At 35.9% G+C, this 20,672-nt stretch overlaps 1 protein-coding gene across 3 annotated transcripts in view; it reads left to right on the top strand.

The window, feature by feature from the left end:
* The window catches only part of ets1 (v-ets avian erythroblastosis virus E26 oncogene homolog 1), a 95,110-nt gene that overhangs the window by 12,057 nt on the left and 62,381 nt on the right, over positions 1 to 20,672 (top strand). For 2 of the 3 annotated variants that reach the window (XM_039764055.1, XM_039764056.1), the window contains exons 3-4: positions 7,906 to 8,059; positions 11,184 to 11,315. In XM_039764055.1, the coding sequence (XP_039619989.1) occupies positions 7,906 to 8,059; positions 11,184 to 11,315 (286 nt within the window). The remainder of the gene's footprint in view (positions 1 to 7,905; positions 8,060 to 11,183; positions 11,316 to 20,672) is intronic. The other variant, XM_039764057.1, reaches the window with a different exon arrangement.

Genomic DNA, 20,672 nt, shown 5'->3' with positions numbered 1-20,672 from the left:
TTTACCGTCTTCAACTCCATCCTTTGTGGTAGAAAGGCAAAGTACACCAAGCCCAGCATTGACATCACTACTTCTCTACCCGAAAAAAAAACTTCTTTGGCTGCTTTCAGTAAGCATTCTTGTACCGTTCCTTATTTATCTTTTCTCCTATGTGCAGTGCATATTTGCTCCCAATGTCAAACTCTCGCATTTCTAATTTGCAATCTTCATGCTTTCTTTTTCAAACCTCTTACTCACTGCCTTGCTTACATCTGCCTTGCCACCATACCAGCCTCCCTAATGTGTTTCAAGTCTAAGGCTGTCACAAAAATGGTTCCCCCACTTGTGGTTAGACCAGTACCTCCAATGTACTGTTTGACATAGGCAGGTGGGGTAATCCAAGAGGCACTAACTGATGTACCACACAAAATCTTTGTATCTTTTATCTTTTGTATCTCTTCATGAAGAGGATATTTACTATTGGATAATACATTTTAAGGCAATATGTCCTTCTTGATGCCAGTCTCCTGTAGTTATATTTTACAACCTTATCTAACTCGTTACTAGGTATGAAATACAATTCTCATAATAAAACTAACATTGCTCGTTTTAAAAGAATGCTGGTTTATTATGAAAACATTGTTTCACACCAGGTAAGCATTCATCAGAAGCAAGATACAAAATTTTCTATTAGTATGCAGAGCACACCTCCCCACCCCCATACCCCACCTTATGGGGAAGTGAGGTCACATGCTAATCACAGTCTGACCTAGACTGTGGCTGAGGCTTGAGCAATAAAGCAGGAATACAGCTTTATTAGCTCAGGTGAACTTGCTGCTTTGAAATTTAGATTACGACACTCCAATCCTGGGGCAGTAAAAAGGTTAGATTCTGAAAGATTTTTTATTTTTTGATAGTAAACCTTCAGCCTCTATTTTGGTCAGTTGCTCTGTCCTTATCTGTTTCAGAGATGTTGGAAATGAATAAATTCAAGAGTTGTATATATTTATTTTTATCTTGTACAGATTCCTGACACTGTTCACAGAATAAATTGTTTATTCTTCTTCTTTATTAACTCCATCCATCCACCCACATTTCAAAAATCTTACATTCCAGTGTGTTTAATAGACTAAGCCTATGAAGGCAGCAAGTAGTGGAAATATGGAACTAGCATTAGATAGGTCAAAACTGAGCAAAACTGCAACAACACCCATATTTATTTGTAATGAAGCAAACATTTTGATACAGCATATTTGTTTATTCTCAAAATAATAACAATAATACTGTACATAGTTGCAAATATAGTTTAAAAAAAAGTGAAATGTACTGTACTATGCATAATGCTAAAGTTAGCCTTTCCAAAATAATAGAAATACTGTACATTATAAAGTAGCTAACAGTATATCTGTTTTGCCAGATTTTGAGAAGAAACAGAAAGCCAAAAAATGCATTCAGAATACAACATCTGAATGACTAGTATGCTGTTGAGCAGTGGTCACTTTTTGTCATCTTATTTAAAACTCAGTATTGATAATTATAAATCTGTGATATGTCTGTGATATATATCAAATGTGATATATGTCAAAATAATATCACAGCTATGAGTACCTTTCTTTTCATTCATTCATTTTCCACATTTTGTTTTGGAAGTCTCATTGAAAAGGAAAGCCAGTGTCAGAAAGCAGGGACAAAAGCCAGTTAGATGTTGAATTCATAGTATGTGCCACTGCTACTGCTACAGCTAATAGTTTTCACACACTTTTTTAATGAGCAAGTGCTCAGAGCCATTGAGGGGAAATGTATGTGTATGTGTGTGACAAGGATAAAAAAGTTTTTTGTGGTTTACTAAAACTAACCTAAATATTATATCATATTTTTTGAATCCCTCATAGTAATTAGGGCTTGTAAAAAAGAGGGGGATTTCAACTCCCCTCTCCACTAACACCCATCTTATGTTTGACAGCCAATGGGCAGACTTTTATTGGCTTTTTGGGGAATTCAGTGTAGAGTTTGTATAGAATATAATGTGATCATCAAAGACTGCATGATTTATCTTAGCATGTGCATGTAAACATTATTCCCTGACATTTTTTCTCCAGTAAATATAATTTAAGCATTATTATAGAATTGCAACATTAATTACTGAATATCAAGATAATTCAGGGTATTTTCATTTAAAGAAACTCTTATACCAATCCACTTTTCTAGTCAGGTTTTTCAGAAAATTGCTTTGTCATTATTTGGTGACATTTGCAGTCGGTAGATGTATGTTTACATCAGTATATGAAGAAGGTACTGGTAAGTTTATAGTAATTTTGACAAATAATATTTAATGGATAAGTCAAAATAATTCAAATTTCAACTGTCACAATCAACTGATGCTTTCATTTTACAAATCCTTTTTAAGATTTGTCCTAATTTTGATTTCCCAAAAGTAGCCTTAAACTTTTTAATAGGATTGTGCAGTATACTGGTGCTGAAAAAGTACTAACAAGCCAATTTATAAAATGGTACGGTACCAGCATTTTGGGAATTTTAATACTTTGTTTATCTGCAGCCCAACAGCGACCCCGTTTAATACAGTAGATAGATGGTCCTTAAATTGTGGGTCACAAATATTTGGAATGGGTCACCACATGATTGTGAAGCAAAATTACAGATGCTCATCCAAGTGTGAATTCTGTGCTAAGTGACATGCCTGTTGCTATTTATCATACTTTTTATTACGGTAGCATGTACAACAATGCCATTGGCTCATTACAGAGTTTTCACTTCTGTGGCACGAAATTGAAATAAGTTTTCCTCAACTCCAATCTCACGACCTGTTAAACATTTAGTCTGAGAAGACTGACGGCAAAGACTTGTATAAGAAATGGATAGAGAAGAGGAACTGACAGACAAGTTTGTGAGGTGAAGAGACTGTGGAGCTAGTTTGACAAATTAAAAAACATTTTTTAACATAGCGGGGATACAAGAGTTGCTTTCCATTGTACCTGTGCTATTTACCTGTATGCACCTGAATTGCGTTTTGTAAAGTTTGAATGCTGCATGCATGCGTAAAAAGCAAATCCCATTGCTGGTGCCGTTACTGTTTCACTAAGAAAACTGATTTTCAAGAGCTCTATATTTTTCACTATACAGTCCCTTCAATGAGTTTGCCACAGATGTGCAAATGTACAGTGTAGGTGTTGGTCTATAATATTTGCTTTTTTGGGTGTATGGACAGGGATCGTTTTGAAAATAATACAAAAACTCCAGTGTGGACAGAAATACGTTTTATGTAAAAACTTGGGTTAGATTGTTCTGACCATCACAGATATCTAAGTAGTGATTCAACCCAACAGTAAGGCATTGCAACTTTCAGCTTTTTTTTTTGCTTGTTTTTATGGTATGATGCAAATAGCCCTAATTCACTACTACCCTCTGTTGGAACCTGTTCTTCATTTAACCACAATCTTCTCTAGTAAACAAAAGTGTATAGACATGTTGAAGGCAGTTATAAAAGATAAAAAATGTTAAATAAAAGAAAGCACCTAATATCACAAAAATGCAATGACATACCAGCTGTAGAGTTTACCATATACCCTTGGCAGTGTTCAGCTTGTGTATTTATTGTATTTTCTCATCACCCATAAAATAAAGTTACCATATTATAATGGAACATCATGAGTGTCAGTGCAAGCTCTTCACGCTGGCATTCAGTCAAAGAATTAAGGAGTTAAAGCAATCTTTACTCTGATATCACTTAGATAAGGTTAGGCATCTAAATGATCTAATTCAGAGTTTCTTAAACTTTTTGTGCAAAACAAAATTGACCTGCTAGACTGCTAATATAAAAAAAATAACAAAATAGTCAGGTATGTGAAAATATTTTAATTATGAAAATATTCATAAGTGCATGTATATAAATATTTATGGAAAAATCTGCAACAATAAAAACTTAATAATATGCATAATAAATGTATAGTAAATGAGAAGGATTGGGTGCTGTCATTGTATGACACAAATTATAAATATTTGGTGTAAGGTTTGTTAAAGGTGGCTTTAATGTTGGTGCCACAATTGGCCCATTTTCACAATTTGTTTTTTTTTCAGTGACAGTCAAAAATCTACAGTACTTTCACATACTTTGTAAATATGTAAATTCAAACTGGATTAAGAACCTAAATGCTTACTCACTTAATAGTCCACATTCACTATAATTTTTTAACTAAAGTGTATTAAAAAGTAAACTAGTCTTAAAATTTTTAATATAACATATGAGGAAAAATTAGTCAACATATTTTCATTTTTTGTAGACAGACCATTCTTTATCTGTTCATTATGATTAAAGGGATCCAGAACCCACAAAAAGCATTCTCTTGAGTCCTGACATTTAGGAAAATAGTCTTCATATTTAACTAATGACGTTTTGTAAATTATTGATCACAATAAGTTTTCGTTCTTTTGAAATTATAATCCTCATTTCTCTTTTCAGCCTTGTTCATTTGGTCAGCTAAGTTTTGAATTTATCAAAGAAGTTATTTTCAATTTTTTGTAACAAACATTTAATATAGATAGGTGTAATACTGTATGTCAGTGCACATTATAATAATGGCATGGTGATATGAATTATTCTAAACCTGAGTTGTCATTTAGCTGGTTTGGCTGCATTTTCCTACTCGATCATGGGAGTTGTCATTTCCCAATTTCTCCAAAGTGTTGTGTACAGATGCATCAGAGTTGCTGTAAATATGTGCATGTCAAGTTTTCTTTTATAAATCCCAGCGGTTGCATGTAGAACTGTGTGCACACTTTTCTTTTTGTATGTATGCAAGTTTTATAAATCACACCTGGTGGTTAGCCCAAAATCACTGTCACATTCAATTTTGTAGTAAGTTGAATTAATGCATTAATTTAATGTGTACTTAAGAAAGTGCAAAATTTAAAACTGAGTTTTCTGTTGTGTTTGTTTACTTTCATCCAGTGCTACTGGTTTTGTTCTGCCATTCTTTATGTAAATTGACTGCCAGAACAACACTCGGCCTTGCATTACTCGAAATATGTCAATTAAAATTAATGTGAAAACTCTGAAACAATCTTGTAATTATTAATGCATTGTGATTCACTTTAGGTGATAGCAGTAGCAACTAAGACTTGGTGAGACTTTAGCAACTTCAGGCCTTGAATATGACCTTGCCTTCTATCTAGATCTCTTTGCGAGATGTAAGTTTGATACTGACTTTAGGTAATAACATGATTGCCACTTCACCCTCAAAGAAAATGCTTTCATGCAATTCTCACTCCATTTGAATAACATAATTTAAAGTGCAAAGCAAACAATAGTACTCTGACCTCCTACTTTTTTGAATGTTATTTTAGGCCTTACATTTAATTAGTTGTTATCAACATTGCCCTTCATGACAATTTCCTTAGTCATGTGTCCTTCCCAACTGCATAGCTGTAAAGTATTGATGTGTGGTTAGATCTGTCCTGTCCCAATTCTTATGAAATGCCAAAAGACTTTCCATCAAAGGTCTGATGGTGGTGTGGCCCTACATGATCTGGGACTATATCATTTGGCATTCAGTTTGAGATATGTGTAGTGCTGGCTGGAAACTCCTGCAGGCCCTCTGTCCTGATTTTTTCAGTTGAATCTAATGTGGTTAGCCCAGATCTCTTCATCTTCTTCCATTTACTTACATGTACTTAAAACCACAATCCCTTAAATTAGGCCTACAGATTCCATATTCCTAAACTGAGTAGACCTGAAGTCCCTGTCCTGGTCTACATTTCCACAACCCCAGTCTCTGTACTACAGGTGATCTTGTGTCATTCTTGGGTTGGACACAGCAGGACATTACTACAAATGTTGATATTTATAATGATATGGGGCTCAGAACATTCCAATTGCTAAGGTCCACTTTTTTCTATTACAGCCGTTCTTTTTTCCTTTGCTCTGTTCAGTTTTCACAACCTGTTGTATTTCTTTGTCTTCTCTGCTATCTTCTCACCCTATTTGCTTTCACTTTTTGTCCTCTAAGATGAAACCTATTTTTGCAACATATGCCTTTTTATTCAAAGCTGCCCATAAGCTCTTACCTATTCAAAGAATCTGGGAGTGTGAATCTGATTTTGAAGAATATTTTGTTCATTTCTAAAAACCAAAATCATTAATATACCCAGTTCAAATTTGTACTTCACCCGTATTTCACTCCTGTAAGCATTTTGCTGTGGACAGTCCCCTTTGCTTTCTTTTTCATCCCTTTCACAGGCACTTCTCTATGTGCATTTTGCAATATCCTAAAGTCCCAGCCTTTCTGAGAGCTGTTTCACAGTTTCTTTGTTCTGTCCTCTCCTGTGATATCCCTTTTACTTCTCAAGTCTTCGCTGTCCTGGATTTTTCCGGTCTTTCTTTTTTCTTATCTTAAACGGGGGCCATTTGCTTTGGGCACAGATGCCACAAAGTTTGCTTTATTTTCTAGTTGAAAATCCCCTGATTCTCTGTCTCCTAATTTTTGGAAATTCTTATTCTATTTGAACTGTCTGTGGTAAGAATTAATGGTATCGCCAGCTCCAATATTTTGTAATTGGCAATCATGTGCAGCTTGTTTCAAGTTTATGCATAGGAGCCGTCCCTTGAGGTCTACCTTTTTTAATTTTATTTGTAGCTGTGCCTTCCCTCCCTTTAATTTATTTCCTGACTTACATGCGGCTATGGGGTGTTTTGGTATTACTTAATGATGTTTAATTTTCTTGTCCAGTATTTGATTTTTCACTAATTTGTATTTACTTAATTATTTATTTAATACTTAATGTCTTTGCTTACTAGTTTGGTCAAAATTGTTCTTAACACTAGAATACTGGAAGCCTACGAAAAAACTTGTAATCCCGGCCCACCTTAAATCCCTTTGCACCTCTCTTAGTGTCTATTGTTTTGTAAATGCATCGATCAGCAAAAGCAGCAAGCAGCCTGCTGTCCCATCCCTCACCTTGACGGATCTCACCTCGGGCAAAAAGTTCTCCCAGCTCAAGCCAAGGCTCCTTATCTGAGTGTGAGGTGCCTGGAGTTGTATAGCGTGAATAATACAGTATATTGTTATTTGGAATACATGTATTTCATGTATGTTCCGTGTCTACAAAGATCTGGGTAAGTATAGGATGAAAGTAAATGATGAACACATACCTAAAGCAGAAACTTTTTCCATGTTATACTAATAATGTCGTGAAGTGTACAATATGTGAAGACTTTAGTCCAAACATTAATTAAACATGTGCGCTTTTATTCAAGAATATAACAGCATCCCTAAAGCACACAAATCCCATAAATACTTCCCAGCAAAAAATAAATAAATAAAGCCCCAGCAAAACACCAAAACGGCCTTGAAGAATCTTTATTAAGTAAAAGATTTATATTTCACCAAAATGCTCAGTAGCACAAGAAGTTCCGTGGAGCACAAAAAGAAATTTCCTCTGAAAGCAAGGAAATCCAAGGCAGACACAGTCCCAATACAGAATCCAAAACAAAGTCAGAAACATGGCACAGGTTCAAAAATCCAATAATCACAAAAGGTACGAAGCACAGCAAAACACTCCACTCCCTAGTGCATTCAAAATGAACCGCCAGGAACTATGGTAGTCCCTCCATATGTATATAACAAAACCACCCACAAAACACAAGGAATATGACATAGGCTTTGACAATAAAGCAGATAATTAATAAAAGTAATATTAACAGAGATAAATGGCACAAAAATGTACAGAAAAAGACAAGAAACATGAATTTTCAACCCCAGCCAGGGCAGAAACGCTAGGTGAAATATAACACTTAGAATGGGGCTGGCAATTAAATGGCCCTGGTCATAAATTACACACAGACTAAAGCTGTTTTTGTTTTTTTTAGTTTGGAGAGTTGTATATAAATTTCACATCTTTTTCTGTTTATAGAAACCTTGTCAAGTGGATGTGTACCAGGAGCCTTGCATAACCATGGGGTGTTCCCAACCATATTATCAGACTCGAACAATTTATTCAGTTCAGGCTGATTTGCCAGTTCAGCCAGCGCAAGAAGTACCAACTGGAAGTGAATATTGTACTACAGGTAGGATGGATGTCTACTTTAAAGAGCTTGAATATGCTTATACATTCATTCCCCTCTACAATGTAATATGGTCCTTTTACATTTATGTAAGTGTATACAGTATATCTATAACTATATATATATATATATGTAAATATAGTTTATATATACAGTATATACTGCTCAAAAAATTTAAAGGAACACTTTTTAATCAGAGTATAGCATCAAGTCAGTGAAACTTCTCGGCTATTGATCTGGTCAGTTTAGTACAAGAGGGAGTTGTTAATCAGTTTCAGCTGCTTTGGTGTTAATGAAATGAACAGCAGGTGCACTAGAGGGGCAACAATGAGATGACCCCAAAACAGGACTGTTTTTTTAACTAGTTTTGCATTTGGCTACAGTCAGTGTCACTACTGGTAGCATGAGGCGATACCTGGACCCTACAGAGGTTACATAGATAGTCCAACTTCTCCAGGATGGCACATAAATTCATGCCATTGGCAGAATGCTTGCTGTGTCTCCTAACACAGTCTCAGTGGCATGGAGGAAATTCCAGGAGATAGGCAGGAAAGCTGGAGAGGGCCATAGAAGGTCCTTTACCCATCAGCAGGACTAGTATCTGCTCCTTTAGGGAAGGAGGAACAGGATGAGCACTGCCAGAGCCCTACAATATGACCTCCAGCAGGCCACTGGTGTGAATGTCTTTGACCAAACAATCAGAAACAGACTTCATGAGGGTGGCCTGAGAGCCTGACCTCTTCTAGTGGGCCCTGTGCTCACTGCCCTGCACCGTGGAGCTCGATTGGCATTTGCCATAGAATACCAGAATTAGCAGGTCCACCACCGGTGCCCTGTGCTTTTCACAGTTAAGAGCAGGTTCACCCTGAGCACAGATGACAGACGTGAAAGGGTCTGGAGAAGCCATGGAGAATGTTATGCTACCTGTAACATCGTTTAGCATGACTGGTTTGGTGGTGTGTCAATGATGGCCTGGGGAGGCATATCCATGGAGGGACGTACAGACCTCTACGGGCTAGACAACTGCACCTTGACTGCCATTAGGTACCGGGATGAAAGCCTTGGACCCATTGTCAGACCCTGTGCTGGTGCAGTGGGTCCTGGGTTCCTCCTGGTGCACGACAGTTTCGGTTCATCCAAGTTGCACCTTAGACTGTCCAGGAGCTCAGTGATGCCTTGGTCCAGATCTAGGAGGAGATCCCCTAGGACACCATCCATCATCTCATTAACACCATCCGCCGTCTCATTAGGAGCGTGCCCCGACGTTTTCAGGCATACATACAAGCACATGGAGGAAATACAAACTATTGAGTATGATTTTGAGTTGCTGCAATGAAATTTTGGCAAAGTGGACTAGCCTGCTGCATCATTTTTTCACTTTGATTTTCAGGGTGTCTTTGAATTCAGCCCATCTGTAGGTTGATAATTTTCATTTCCATCAAATAATGTGGCATCCTTTCGTTCCTAACACATTACCCAGTCCATATCAGTATAGGTATTTAGGTATATATCAGTATGGGTATTTTTTTCCCATTGAGATCTGATATGTTTTCAAAGTGTTCCTTTATTTATTTATTTTTTTTTGAGCAGTTTAGGCCTACTTGTAGCTACTTGTCATCAAATCTATTTGAGTTGGATGTCTGCTTGTCTTATGCTGATACGTGTGTACACATTTCTAAACTATGTTTTTATTTTTTTGGAAGGAGATAAGAAGTAGTACCGGTTTATAAACTGATAAGTATTTTTCAGCCATTGTAACTATAGAACATCCAAATCTATATTAACTTGTTCCTTTGATGTCCACTGTGGTTTTTTGATATTTAATAGAATTTTAAGCACTATTGAAGTAATAAGAATATGAATAGTTTTTACCTTATCAAAATGATCATGTTTTTTACCTCTTAACCACTGTCATTCTATTTTTTTTTAGTTTCTCTTAATTTTAACCTATTTATAACTTGAACATTCCCCTTGGCATGTTATTTTTATTTTGTTTTCTGTCACTGACCAACAACCCTCCTTTTTTATAATTATATTTTGTTTTGGGGGGAGAGTGAGAGGCATGCTGTAATGTTCAGCTGCAGTGTTTGTGTAATTCCTAGTGATAACAAAAAGGAAGGGGTCAGAAATACTCCTCTTAGCCTGTGCATGTTCATGGTGGTAGAATTTTAGGTTAGGTGATCTTATCTGTCAAATGAGGGAAAGGGGGCAGCTGTCGTAAGCACTACTTTCTCAAAACTCCAGTTTCTTGTGTCCAGATCTTAACCCAGACATTTTTTGCCAAGTCTGTTGTGTGTTACTACATCAATATTGGTTTTTATCCTGCATACCACAGATTTGCATTTTATGTTATTAACATTAAATTGAGTAAAATTGGGTGTGCAAGTGATTGCACTCAGTGATGGACAGCTGCCTCATCCAGGATTGGGTATCAAGTGTTAGGCCAAGTTTTGCTAGAATGAACTCCAGTTTACCACAAACTTAAACTGGATTAAATGGATTTTATTCTGGATGCATATAAGATATTTTTCAAAGTATGCTTTTGTGTGAATATTAATGAAAAATAATTATTTGATTTCTTAAATATATAGCTGGAAAAATGGGGAAAAGGCCGTTCCATAAATCATAGCAGCTGTTACTGGTTCCTATTTTATGTATCACTATGTACTTTTTTCTGAAAGTTCCAATAATCACCAGTGTAAATTCATGACTCGTTGGTTCTTACTGTGTACATGTACCCAATACAGATATGAATGCCCCCAGTGAGGAAATGGTAAACGCATGGCCAGTGGACAGTTTTGTTCTGTGTCATAACACAGATAAGACTTTTGCTGATGCATTATAGATCCAGGCACTCTTTGGTTGTTTAGACCTGTTGAGTCTTGTACAGTGTTCAACGTTTTGTGCAAGATGGAGTGTCAAAGCTGTTTAACCCAGGACAAAATATACTTGCTGTTTAAATTGACTGCAATATTAACAAACTGCAGAGTGTAAACAATTATCAAATTGCTTAGAAAAATTAGGTATATTATACAGAGTAAAAGTTTAAAAATAATATTGAAAAAAATGAAAAGTTTATGAAATAGGAAAGAAATAACCATCCATCCATCCATTTTCCAAAATACAGGGTCATGGGGGTCTGCTGGAGCCAATCCCAGCCAACACAGGGCACAAGGCAGGAACCAATCCTGGGCAGGGTGCCAACCCACCGCAGGGAAAGAAATAACAATAACTGCTAAACTTTCTTCAGGTATTTCATGTAGGTAACTGTGGAAAAATACATTGCGCTCATTTTGATGTAATCAGTGTTCCCAGTAATATCTATGAGTGTTCTTACTTGTAATTGAGAGAAACATGGAAGAAGGGCCCATATTTATCAAGAGTCTCAGAACAGGAAAATGGTCCTACCTGGCTCAGAAATCAGTGACACAATTTTGGCCTTAATCTTATGAGTAGCAGTGAAAGCATTTGATCAGTTTTCCTAAGTTAAGAATCTACTGTTGACTTCAGCAGGATTCAGGAGAACTTGTGAGCTATCGTACTTCGATATGAGTTGCCTGAAGATGGCATTTGGGTAGAGATCGGCACCACAATCCTGGAAGTGATGACTGTTTTGTAAATGCTTGACAACAATGAACTCATAAAATATACTGATTTGATAGAGGAGCATGTGCTGATAGCGCATTGCCACACCCACCACACGACGAACCACCTGGATTGGGACCCAAGTGCAGCGGGTGACACTTAAGCACCACACTGGAAAAGTGTGATGTTTTTTACAGTGGCTGGAGTGCCAATCCTGCCACCAACCCTCAAATTTTCCCTGTAAGTTGGAAGACCTGCTTGCAGGGCTGGATGCAGATTAACATCATACCCAGGACGAAGCAATAACAGGTTAAGGGCTGTGGAAACCAGGGGTGTGTATAGCCGCCCCGACCCCGACACAGAGAGGCAGAGATATAATACACCCAACACTTTTTATTCCGAGCTGGGAAGCACTTTTTCTCGCTCCCCAGAGCACAGAACAGCACAACACAGCGCCAAAGTACACAGTCCAGCACAAAACCCTTTCCTTCTTCTTCTTCTTCTTTCTCCGCCTCTACTCCTCTCCCAACTAGCTTCGTCTGCCTCCTCCCGATTCTGGCTTTTGGAGTAGTGGCCGCTGGCTCCTTTTATAAGGCACCCAAAGGTGCTTCAGGTGCTCAGTGACCTACAAACAAGAGCACAACAGTTCTCCAGACACCCCCTGGCGGTGGCCATGGGCCCCACCAGGATTGAGCTTCCATGTTACAAACCTGTGGCACTGCTGTATGCCAGGGGGGCTGCCCTCTAGTGCACCGGGGGAGGTAATTGTCTGGATGTGCTCTGCCCCCTGGACCTTCCATTATAGGGGCATCCTGATCAGGCAAGGGCCCTTGCTGTTGTCCACAGGGCTTTCCTCAACGGCCCAATGGAGTAGTGTCACTACAAGCGTTTGTGGGATTCAAACCTTCCCATTGCCGGCATAGATCCCTAGATGGAATAACAAATTACGTAAATTATGTTATCACTTCCTCTCCGTGAAGAAGCCATGCACTCTCAGCTAAAATAAAAGTGTAACATTACATGTAAAATGCAGCTTCTCATTTATATAATGTCAGAACAAAATATTTCTCAAATTTTGCACCAAACTTTAAACAACTTGATTACGTGTGAGGTAATACACACATTTATACATTTCCACATGACACTTGAGGTAATGTTAAAGCAAGCTGCCTTCATGCTGTTCAGTACACACATTAAGATTATTGCCCCAAGTGCAGATGAACGTGCATATATTAATTTGCAAAATGATAACACAGTATCAACACGCAGGTGGTCATTGGTGCAAACTGCACTGTAGTAGCCAGCATATTACCCTGAAGATAGGTGGGGCTGGATGGGTGAGTGTGACTGATTTGTTACATAGGTACACTGAACTTTGCATTCATTGAACCCCTGGAATATTCGCATTATATTTTACAAGTTTGGGAAGGATGAAGAAGACAGGCTTTGACTCCTAGGGCATTGGATAAACAGAGCCTAGCAGAAGATAATGGCGTATCATGGAGAGATCCTGGGCACGGCACAGTGGCTGACATTTGGAAACACTGGAAAAGTGAATGTGACTGCAGAAATAGCACAAGAAATTAGCTGTGGCTATATTCAGTAAAACTCTTACAGTACAAGGCATTTTCTGTTGGCAAAACAGCAGGAAGGTGATTCATCTGTAAGAATGGATAGATGATCCATCAATCCAACCATCCATTTCCTAAATGCACTTTATCCTGAACAGGGTCGCGGGAAAACTGTAGCCTATCTAAGCAAGCATAGTGCACAACATGGCAGGAACAATCCCCGGGGCATTCATTGCTAAATAAATGTGCCTGTTATTGGGCTTTACTCTCATTTGGTGTATGTGTCTTGGTCTTTCCATCTTGTTGTTTGTTACAATATTATTCACTATGTTGCAAAGTAGCAACAATTACTTCATGCTTAGAACAATATACTACCTTGTTACATTTTCCTTCTTCTTTGTTTATTGTTATCTTTGTGGTGAATCCTTACCATTAATATCAGAAAACTACAAAATGTCATCATTAAGTGTAAATTTGCAGCAAATTGTAACGTCATTTATTCTCAGATGAAAATTCTTACTCCTAAGTGGGACTGGAACTGGGAGGCTTCATAAATTTTTCTTAAGTCCGTAGGACACATTCTTATCCTAGAGTGACCTTTACTTTAATTCCTAGGAATAATTCTGAAATGCTTGATAAATATGGGCCCAGGTCTTTAGTCTTTTTCTGGTAGTCTCAGTCTTAGACAAAATTTTGTAGAAATGTCAGAGAAAATTACACCTATAAATAAATATATATCAGCTGCATAGTAAATCTCGGAAGTGGGTAAACTTTTCCATGGTGATTTATTTTGTATCATGTGCATTAGTTATTTTGGTAAGAAGTAGGTTATTCTCTGTCTCCCTTCCTTTTGTGAATTTCTAAAATTAACTAATCTTACTATTAAACTTGAATTAAAAGCTGACAATTCAGAGCTTGTGGTTATACTACAGTACAGGTGATTATAACTCAATGTATTAATGTATTTTTTAAAATGTTTGCTGTTATTGTTTTACTTAGTTTGCACTTTCACTGGTGGAGTTTTGCAGCTATTAGTGTGATGAAATGCAGTTTGGCTTTCTATTTTATTAGATTTTTTTTCTTGTGGTAGTATGGTAGCATTGCAGCTGGCTTGAGAGTGAGAGCCTGTGGAGATTGCAGAGCAGTGCTCAATCTCGTGGGGGTAGGTTCACTTATTATTGTTATTATTTTTTTCCCTATAAGTAAACATACAGTGCGCTAGGGTCTCAAGGTTGTGGGAAAGAAGGAAACAGTGATGCTAATCAGCCAAACACACACTTCCCCCGACAATATAACAAGAAAGAAACATAAATGTAATTATTTTTATATATATAATACACACAAGCTCTATATCTTTCTTTTAACTTGTGTGATACTAAAATAAGCTTTGATTTTTACACAGAAGATAAATTGCAAAGACAATAATGCATAAAGATTTAGAAATTACTAACAGTTGGATGATTTTTTAAGTTAATATGTCACACAATATTACGTTTTGCTTTGTTAAGTCAGATTTTATTTTAGAGAATGAGAAAACAATATTTCACTTTATATGTACATATTTATTTAATACCTTTATGCATTTATTTTTGCCCTAACATTATTGTTTTTTTATTAGAAAATGCTGTATTTCTGGCTCAATTGGTTGGTGCTGAGCTGGTGGTTAGTTTGGGATTATGGCAATCATGGCCAAAAACTGAAATAAACAAAGGGCTTACTGGTACTTTGCTGCAGTGTAGGTACAATAAAAAATAAATTCCTTGAATGAAACTGCAAGTATATATCCTTGAACACTTTATTAAATCAGAATTTAGCCAATAGCTTAATATTTTTTTTGCTTATTTACCATTTTGCTACTTCTGGTAATGAAATGTAAATTAATTCATGGTCATAAAAAGGTGAGCAGAACATTACATTCTTAAACCTGACTAATCCAGTTCAGAGTTGTGGTGGGGCTGGAGCTTATCCTAGCAGCATGGGTCTGTCTATTCTAAAGTATTAAAGGTATACTACTCTGTTCTTAGTAATCCCACCCTCTCATTATATTTGTGATGCATAATTGTACTTTTTTTTTTACATTAAACCGTATTCTTTTTACAGTAGCCTTTGTACATGTTTCAACCAAGTTAAATAGTATGTGCCTGCAAGTGTGAGCTCAGGTTTTATATGTTGGTAGGTATCATCTGAGTATAGCTCACTTTTTTTAGCCTTGCTTTTTCAACATAAAAATGACTAAATACACCTGTTGTTTGTGGCTACATTCCCCTTTCAATTGAGTAGAAACACAATGGAGAGACTCAGGTGCAGTTTTGCATATTAATTGTTCAGATGTTTTTGAAATGGTTACATCTTAATGAGCTACACAATGGAAGTATTTATATATTCTATTTTTCCACAATAAAATTAACTAATTTGGAATAATTTATGCTACAGATCACTTTTAGACTAATGGGTGAAAGAGCATTTAAAGTCGTGATGTTGAAAATTAAACTCAAAATACTTAGTTTAATTTTCCCCCAAAGTGAACACAATACAATTAGTCTTAAATGAAGGTGACAGAGTAAAATCCTGCTGAGAATTTAAGTTTTAAATCTTGTCGGGATTGTATAAGAAAACCAAGATTTACAAGTAATTTAGTCAATGTTACTACTTTATTATCTTGGCAGCACTGGGCACAAGGCAGGAATTAGCTCTGGAAAAACATCAGCTCCCTATAATCCTCACCTGAATAAACAGATTAAAAATGAATAAATTGGTTTCTGGGTTCATTATGAGAATTATTGTAATCTAAATGTTGGAATAAAATTTAATAGGTATTTTGATTTTTTATCTTGGTTACTTTCAGTCTAGAGATTCTACTTTAATTCAGAAGGTATTTGCAGTATGATTCTATGTACAAAACACACTGCATATAAATTGTGTACAGTATATGTTGTATGCATATGTTTGGCTACTGTGGACAAAGCAAATGGTCAAATCAGTTTTAAGAACTAGAAATGCATTATTGAATGCTATTATCCTTGTTCACATGCATATTATTTCAGCAGTATCAGGTAACAATTACTTCCAGGTGGTAATTGACATGCATTCATAATGTAGGTTTAGTTTTAGAGGTTTTTGCACTATGATCAATCTTATATATGCTGGTAACGATGTACAAAATCCTCTTCTTTAATACGGTAAGAAATGCCTTAATTGCAGATCAACATACCGTACTATGCTGTAAATATGAGAATGCCTTCCTTCTGGTTTTATTTGTGGGGCATCTCCTAATGTTACCTTAAATCTTACCTCAAATGTTGCATATGCTCCAGCAATATTGAGAAAAAATATTTTTTCTCATTGACAGCTTTTGTAGCCTCTTGTACTATTTATAGAAAACATAAGGAACATAACAGTTAAATACATTACATGTGTTATATAACTGTCGCAATAGGAATCCCTTTAACAATGAAAACTGAATTTGTAATTTTGTAAATGTTCATTTAACAAACATGTCTCAGCTCATGTCCTGTGATGTTTTTTTTTTCATTTTCACAGTTCCCAGTCTGCCTTAAAAATGGATCCTTGCAAATCACAGACATTTATATGTGAACAATTATGTGTATAGGCAGTGTGTGTAAAACAGAGTGTTATAGGGAATTTTTATGACTGGTAGATCGATGTTTTTATAATGTTATTTTATTTGCATTAGAATCTCTGAGCAAAAAAAAAAAAGTTTTGTTATGAGAGTACTAAAAAATTGAAATACATTACTGTTCTAACTAATGGTGTATATTTTTTGTCTCTCTATTTAAAAAAGTAATTATATGGTGATAACATCTTAATATATAATATTTTAATCTTCCTACTTTTTTAAATTGCTGGCTTAATTTTATCCTTGTTATGTAGTAGGTACCACTGATGGGTAAGAAATAACACTGCAGAATGTGTTTTGCTCTCAAAGAAATTGGAATAGAAAGCCAAGTTTTGGTAAAGCCATTAATTACCATGTGAATATTAGATAAGTTGGAATGAAAGTATGTAGCTACTGTGGCTTTCTTTGACTGAGCTTGATGTCCTTATTGCAAAGGTTACTGTACAGGTTTTTTTTTAAGTCTTGCTGGTAGGATAACTTGAAATGAAGTCCTTAAACTAAAGTTTAATTCTAATATTTTACTTAGTAAATGACCTGATTCTTATGCTAGTTTAGGCACAGGTTGTGAAACCTTTCTTTTGGTAAGCTGAAAATATTAAATGAATTGAATACCTTAGAGTGTTTTAATTTTGTGCAGGAGTCACTTAGAGGTCAGAAGGTATATATTAAATTGATATTTAAATTGGATCAGAGATCCCGGATATATAACTTACTGCTTCCCTGTTTACATGCAAGATTTGCAACTATGGTAAAACAAAAGGAAGAAAAACAGAAAATTGTTTTGTTGAAAAAATGTTTATTGGATTATTCAAACCAGTTTTTGTGTGTGTGCGTGTGTTTGTATGTGTGTGTGTGTGTTTTAATTGCTATACTATTAGTCACTGCCAAACACCATTGTGCCTTTTGCAAAACTGGAAGAATAAGTTCAGTAATTAGTTAATGACTGAAATGTTAGCAGAATATTGACAAATTGAACCATGCAATCCATGCATCTCTCATCCTCTACTTGTGTAGTGACCATTTACAGAATAAATCAGCAGAGTAAGGGATAGAGAGTGCACTTGGTCTCCATGGGCTCAGACTCTTGAGGGGAGGGTTAATTCAATTAGTTCCACAATAGACTGATGAGGGGCACGTGGTGCCACTAATGGAGGAGAGAGATGTCCTTTTAGCTAGGCTAATTGTTCACAAAGAGCTGAGCCTTTGTTATACCCAGTGGGGGTCCTGTGATTTCTCCAATGTCTGAATCAGTCTGCCTTTTCTATAGATTGCAGTCCCATGGAGTCAGGGAAGCGTTTAAAAAGAAGCTGCAAGAAGTCTATTGTACGGGTTATTGGTGCAACATGTGAGACAACTAGCCAAGGACCTTGGGGAGGTGCTGATAATTCCCAAATACACACAGGTAGTCACACATACACAGCAGGGTATTTTAACCATGAGGCAGAAATTCAGAAAATAAATCAGATACCTCTGTTAACAGCTTTAAGAAAAAATGATTTGTAGGTATTTATGATTCATATGTGTTTATCTAAAATTAATTAGAATAACCATCTTTGTAAACAAATTATAAATATCATTTTTTTTCCTTCACTGTATAAATTCAGTTTTTCTCAGTTTTTTTAGTTGCTGTTTGCTGAGAAGATGTTTAGTGCTGGTCCATTGTTGTACTACCTAATAATCAGAAGTTCTGTCTTATAAAACACATTAAGATGTATAGTTTATTGTATTACAGACATTATTATGATATTTTGACTGAACTTGCTACACAGGCTTTTTTTGGCAATATTTTAACAAGTTGTCTGAGCTTCCAGTTATAGTTGTCAAATGTTTTGATAATAACTATTATCTTATGTTGTAATGCATTGTCTTTCTGAAACAAACACATTTTGGAGTTACCTGCTGCCTATTGTGCGCACTAATACTTTTGCTTATTCAAAAATAATCTGTTGTAATTTGATTAAACATAGAGCAAATGTCTTTGAAACATTAAAGGAAAAAAATGTCTTGTTACAAGCTGATTTCTTTCTTGTATTTCAGTATAATGCCAGTTTATCTACATTGTTGTTCATTTTTATGAAATATGGCTAAAATTGATATGAAATAATGTTAAAATTAATATGGAGGTGTGATTAACCTAATTATGTCCTTTCTCTCTTTTTATACTATTGACAGTAAACATTCATATATATATATATATATATATATATATATATATATATATATATGTAAATGTGGGAGACAATTTATTATATTAAACTTTATTTTGAAAAGTAAATAGGTGACAGCATGGTAGTACAGTTATTAGAACTGCTTGTCTGGAATTTGCATACCCTCGGTATGCCTTCCCTCTGATTTCAAAACATAGAAACTGGGAAATAAATCCTTGCATAATTAAGATGTGAGTCCAGTTAAAAGCAGAAGTTGGTGAGCAAGAAATCCTGCATCTTCACTGGGTCCTAAGGACTGAACTTAAGACCCACTGGTATAGGAGACTTTTACAGTTTTTGTTATCTTCGCAAAAAATATGTAGGTCTGTGTGTAAGTTGGTATGTAAATAAGAGTTGCATTGATGCAAATATAAATTATTGCCTTCACATTTCTTTTCTAACACCATGATATATCTACAGGAATGCAACAGATAACAGTAAATCAGGCTTGCCTTTAGAATGTAGGAAAAAATTCATGCAAACACAGGGAGAATATGCAAACAGATCCAAAACCATGAATGAACTGGTAGTCAAAATGGAGTATCAGAGCAGTAAATATGTGCAGTTATTCTTTTGTAATTGTTTGAGAGGTGTCAACATTTGTAATATTTTATAAGAATGATGCTATTTTTGTTTTTGAAAATGTAGGGCCTGGTTGGAGGCTAGGACTCCAAGATGCATTACAAACCATTATTCATATTCTAAAAGATTTTCCTGACAAATTGTATTGATAGTGTTAGTGCTGACATAACTTTGTGTTGCTTTTGGAGATACTTTTACTTGCGTTAACCATCATTGCACATTATAAAAAATTAGAATATTGTCTTATTTTTTATAACTGTTTAATCTATCATGTTGTGTAATATCAAAAATAGATCCTAAGGAAGTGCACCACACCATATGCTCATGCTTTCATCACTTTACTATTAAACTTAAAAAAACTGATATTTCTAAATTGTGTAAAATCATTTTCTTTGAATTTGAATTACTGAAAACTTGGGTTGCTAATAATTGCCTGATATTATTTTTCTAAGCCATTTAATTAATATCTAATGTTAAGCTTTATCTAAAACATGCTGCTGTAGTACTACTAGTAAATATGGTATGCAGTTAGTAACTAGTAGAATGACTTTTGTAAATAAATTTTGGTGGAGAATCCACAATCCTCCTTTCTGTCTGGTACCTTTACATCTGGAGTGAAGTTATTTATGACCCTAATTAAATATCCAGAGGGCCTAACAATTCTAACATTGTCAAGATTGTTATCAGAAAGTTTCTCCGTGTGTCTCGTAATGTAAGCAGCTAATGGATATTCAGTTTAACTGGGCATTGTTCATAGTACACACCAAACCTTAGTGTCATCTGCAAAAATTTAAAGGGGAAAAAGAATACAGACACCTCCCATTTTAATCTTTTCTTTTGCCAGTTTCAGAAGTGGCTTTTTCTTTCCTTTTTAAAGCCAGCTAACTATAGTCATCTATACACTTTTTCATCCATCCATCCATTATCCAACCTGCTATATCCTAACTACAGGGTCATGGAGGTCTGCTGGAGCCACTCCCAGCCAACTCAGGGCGCAAGGCAGGAAACAAACCCCGGGCAGGGCGCAAGCCCAC

The sequence above is a fragment of the Polypterus senegalus genome, chromosome 9 (assembly GCF_016835505.1).
Source record: "Polypterus senegalus isolate Bchr_013 chromosome 9, ASM1683550v1, whole genome shotgun sequence".
Taxonomy (NCBI): domain Eukaryota; kingdom Metazoa; phylum Chordata; class Cladistia; order Polypteriformes; family Polypteridae; genus Polypterus; species Polypterus senegalus.
Note: the sequence above shows the minus strand (reverse complement) of the source record. Positions and strands in the feature narration are given on the sequence as shown.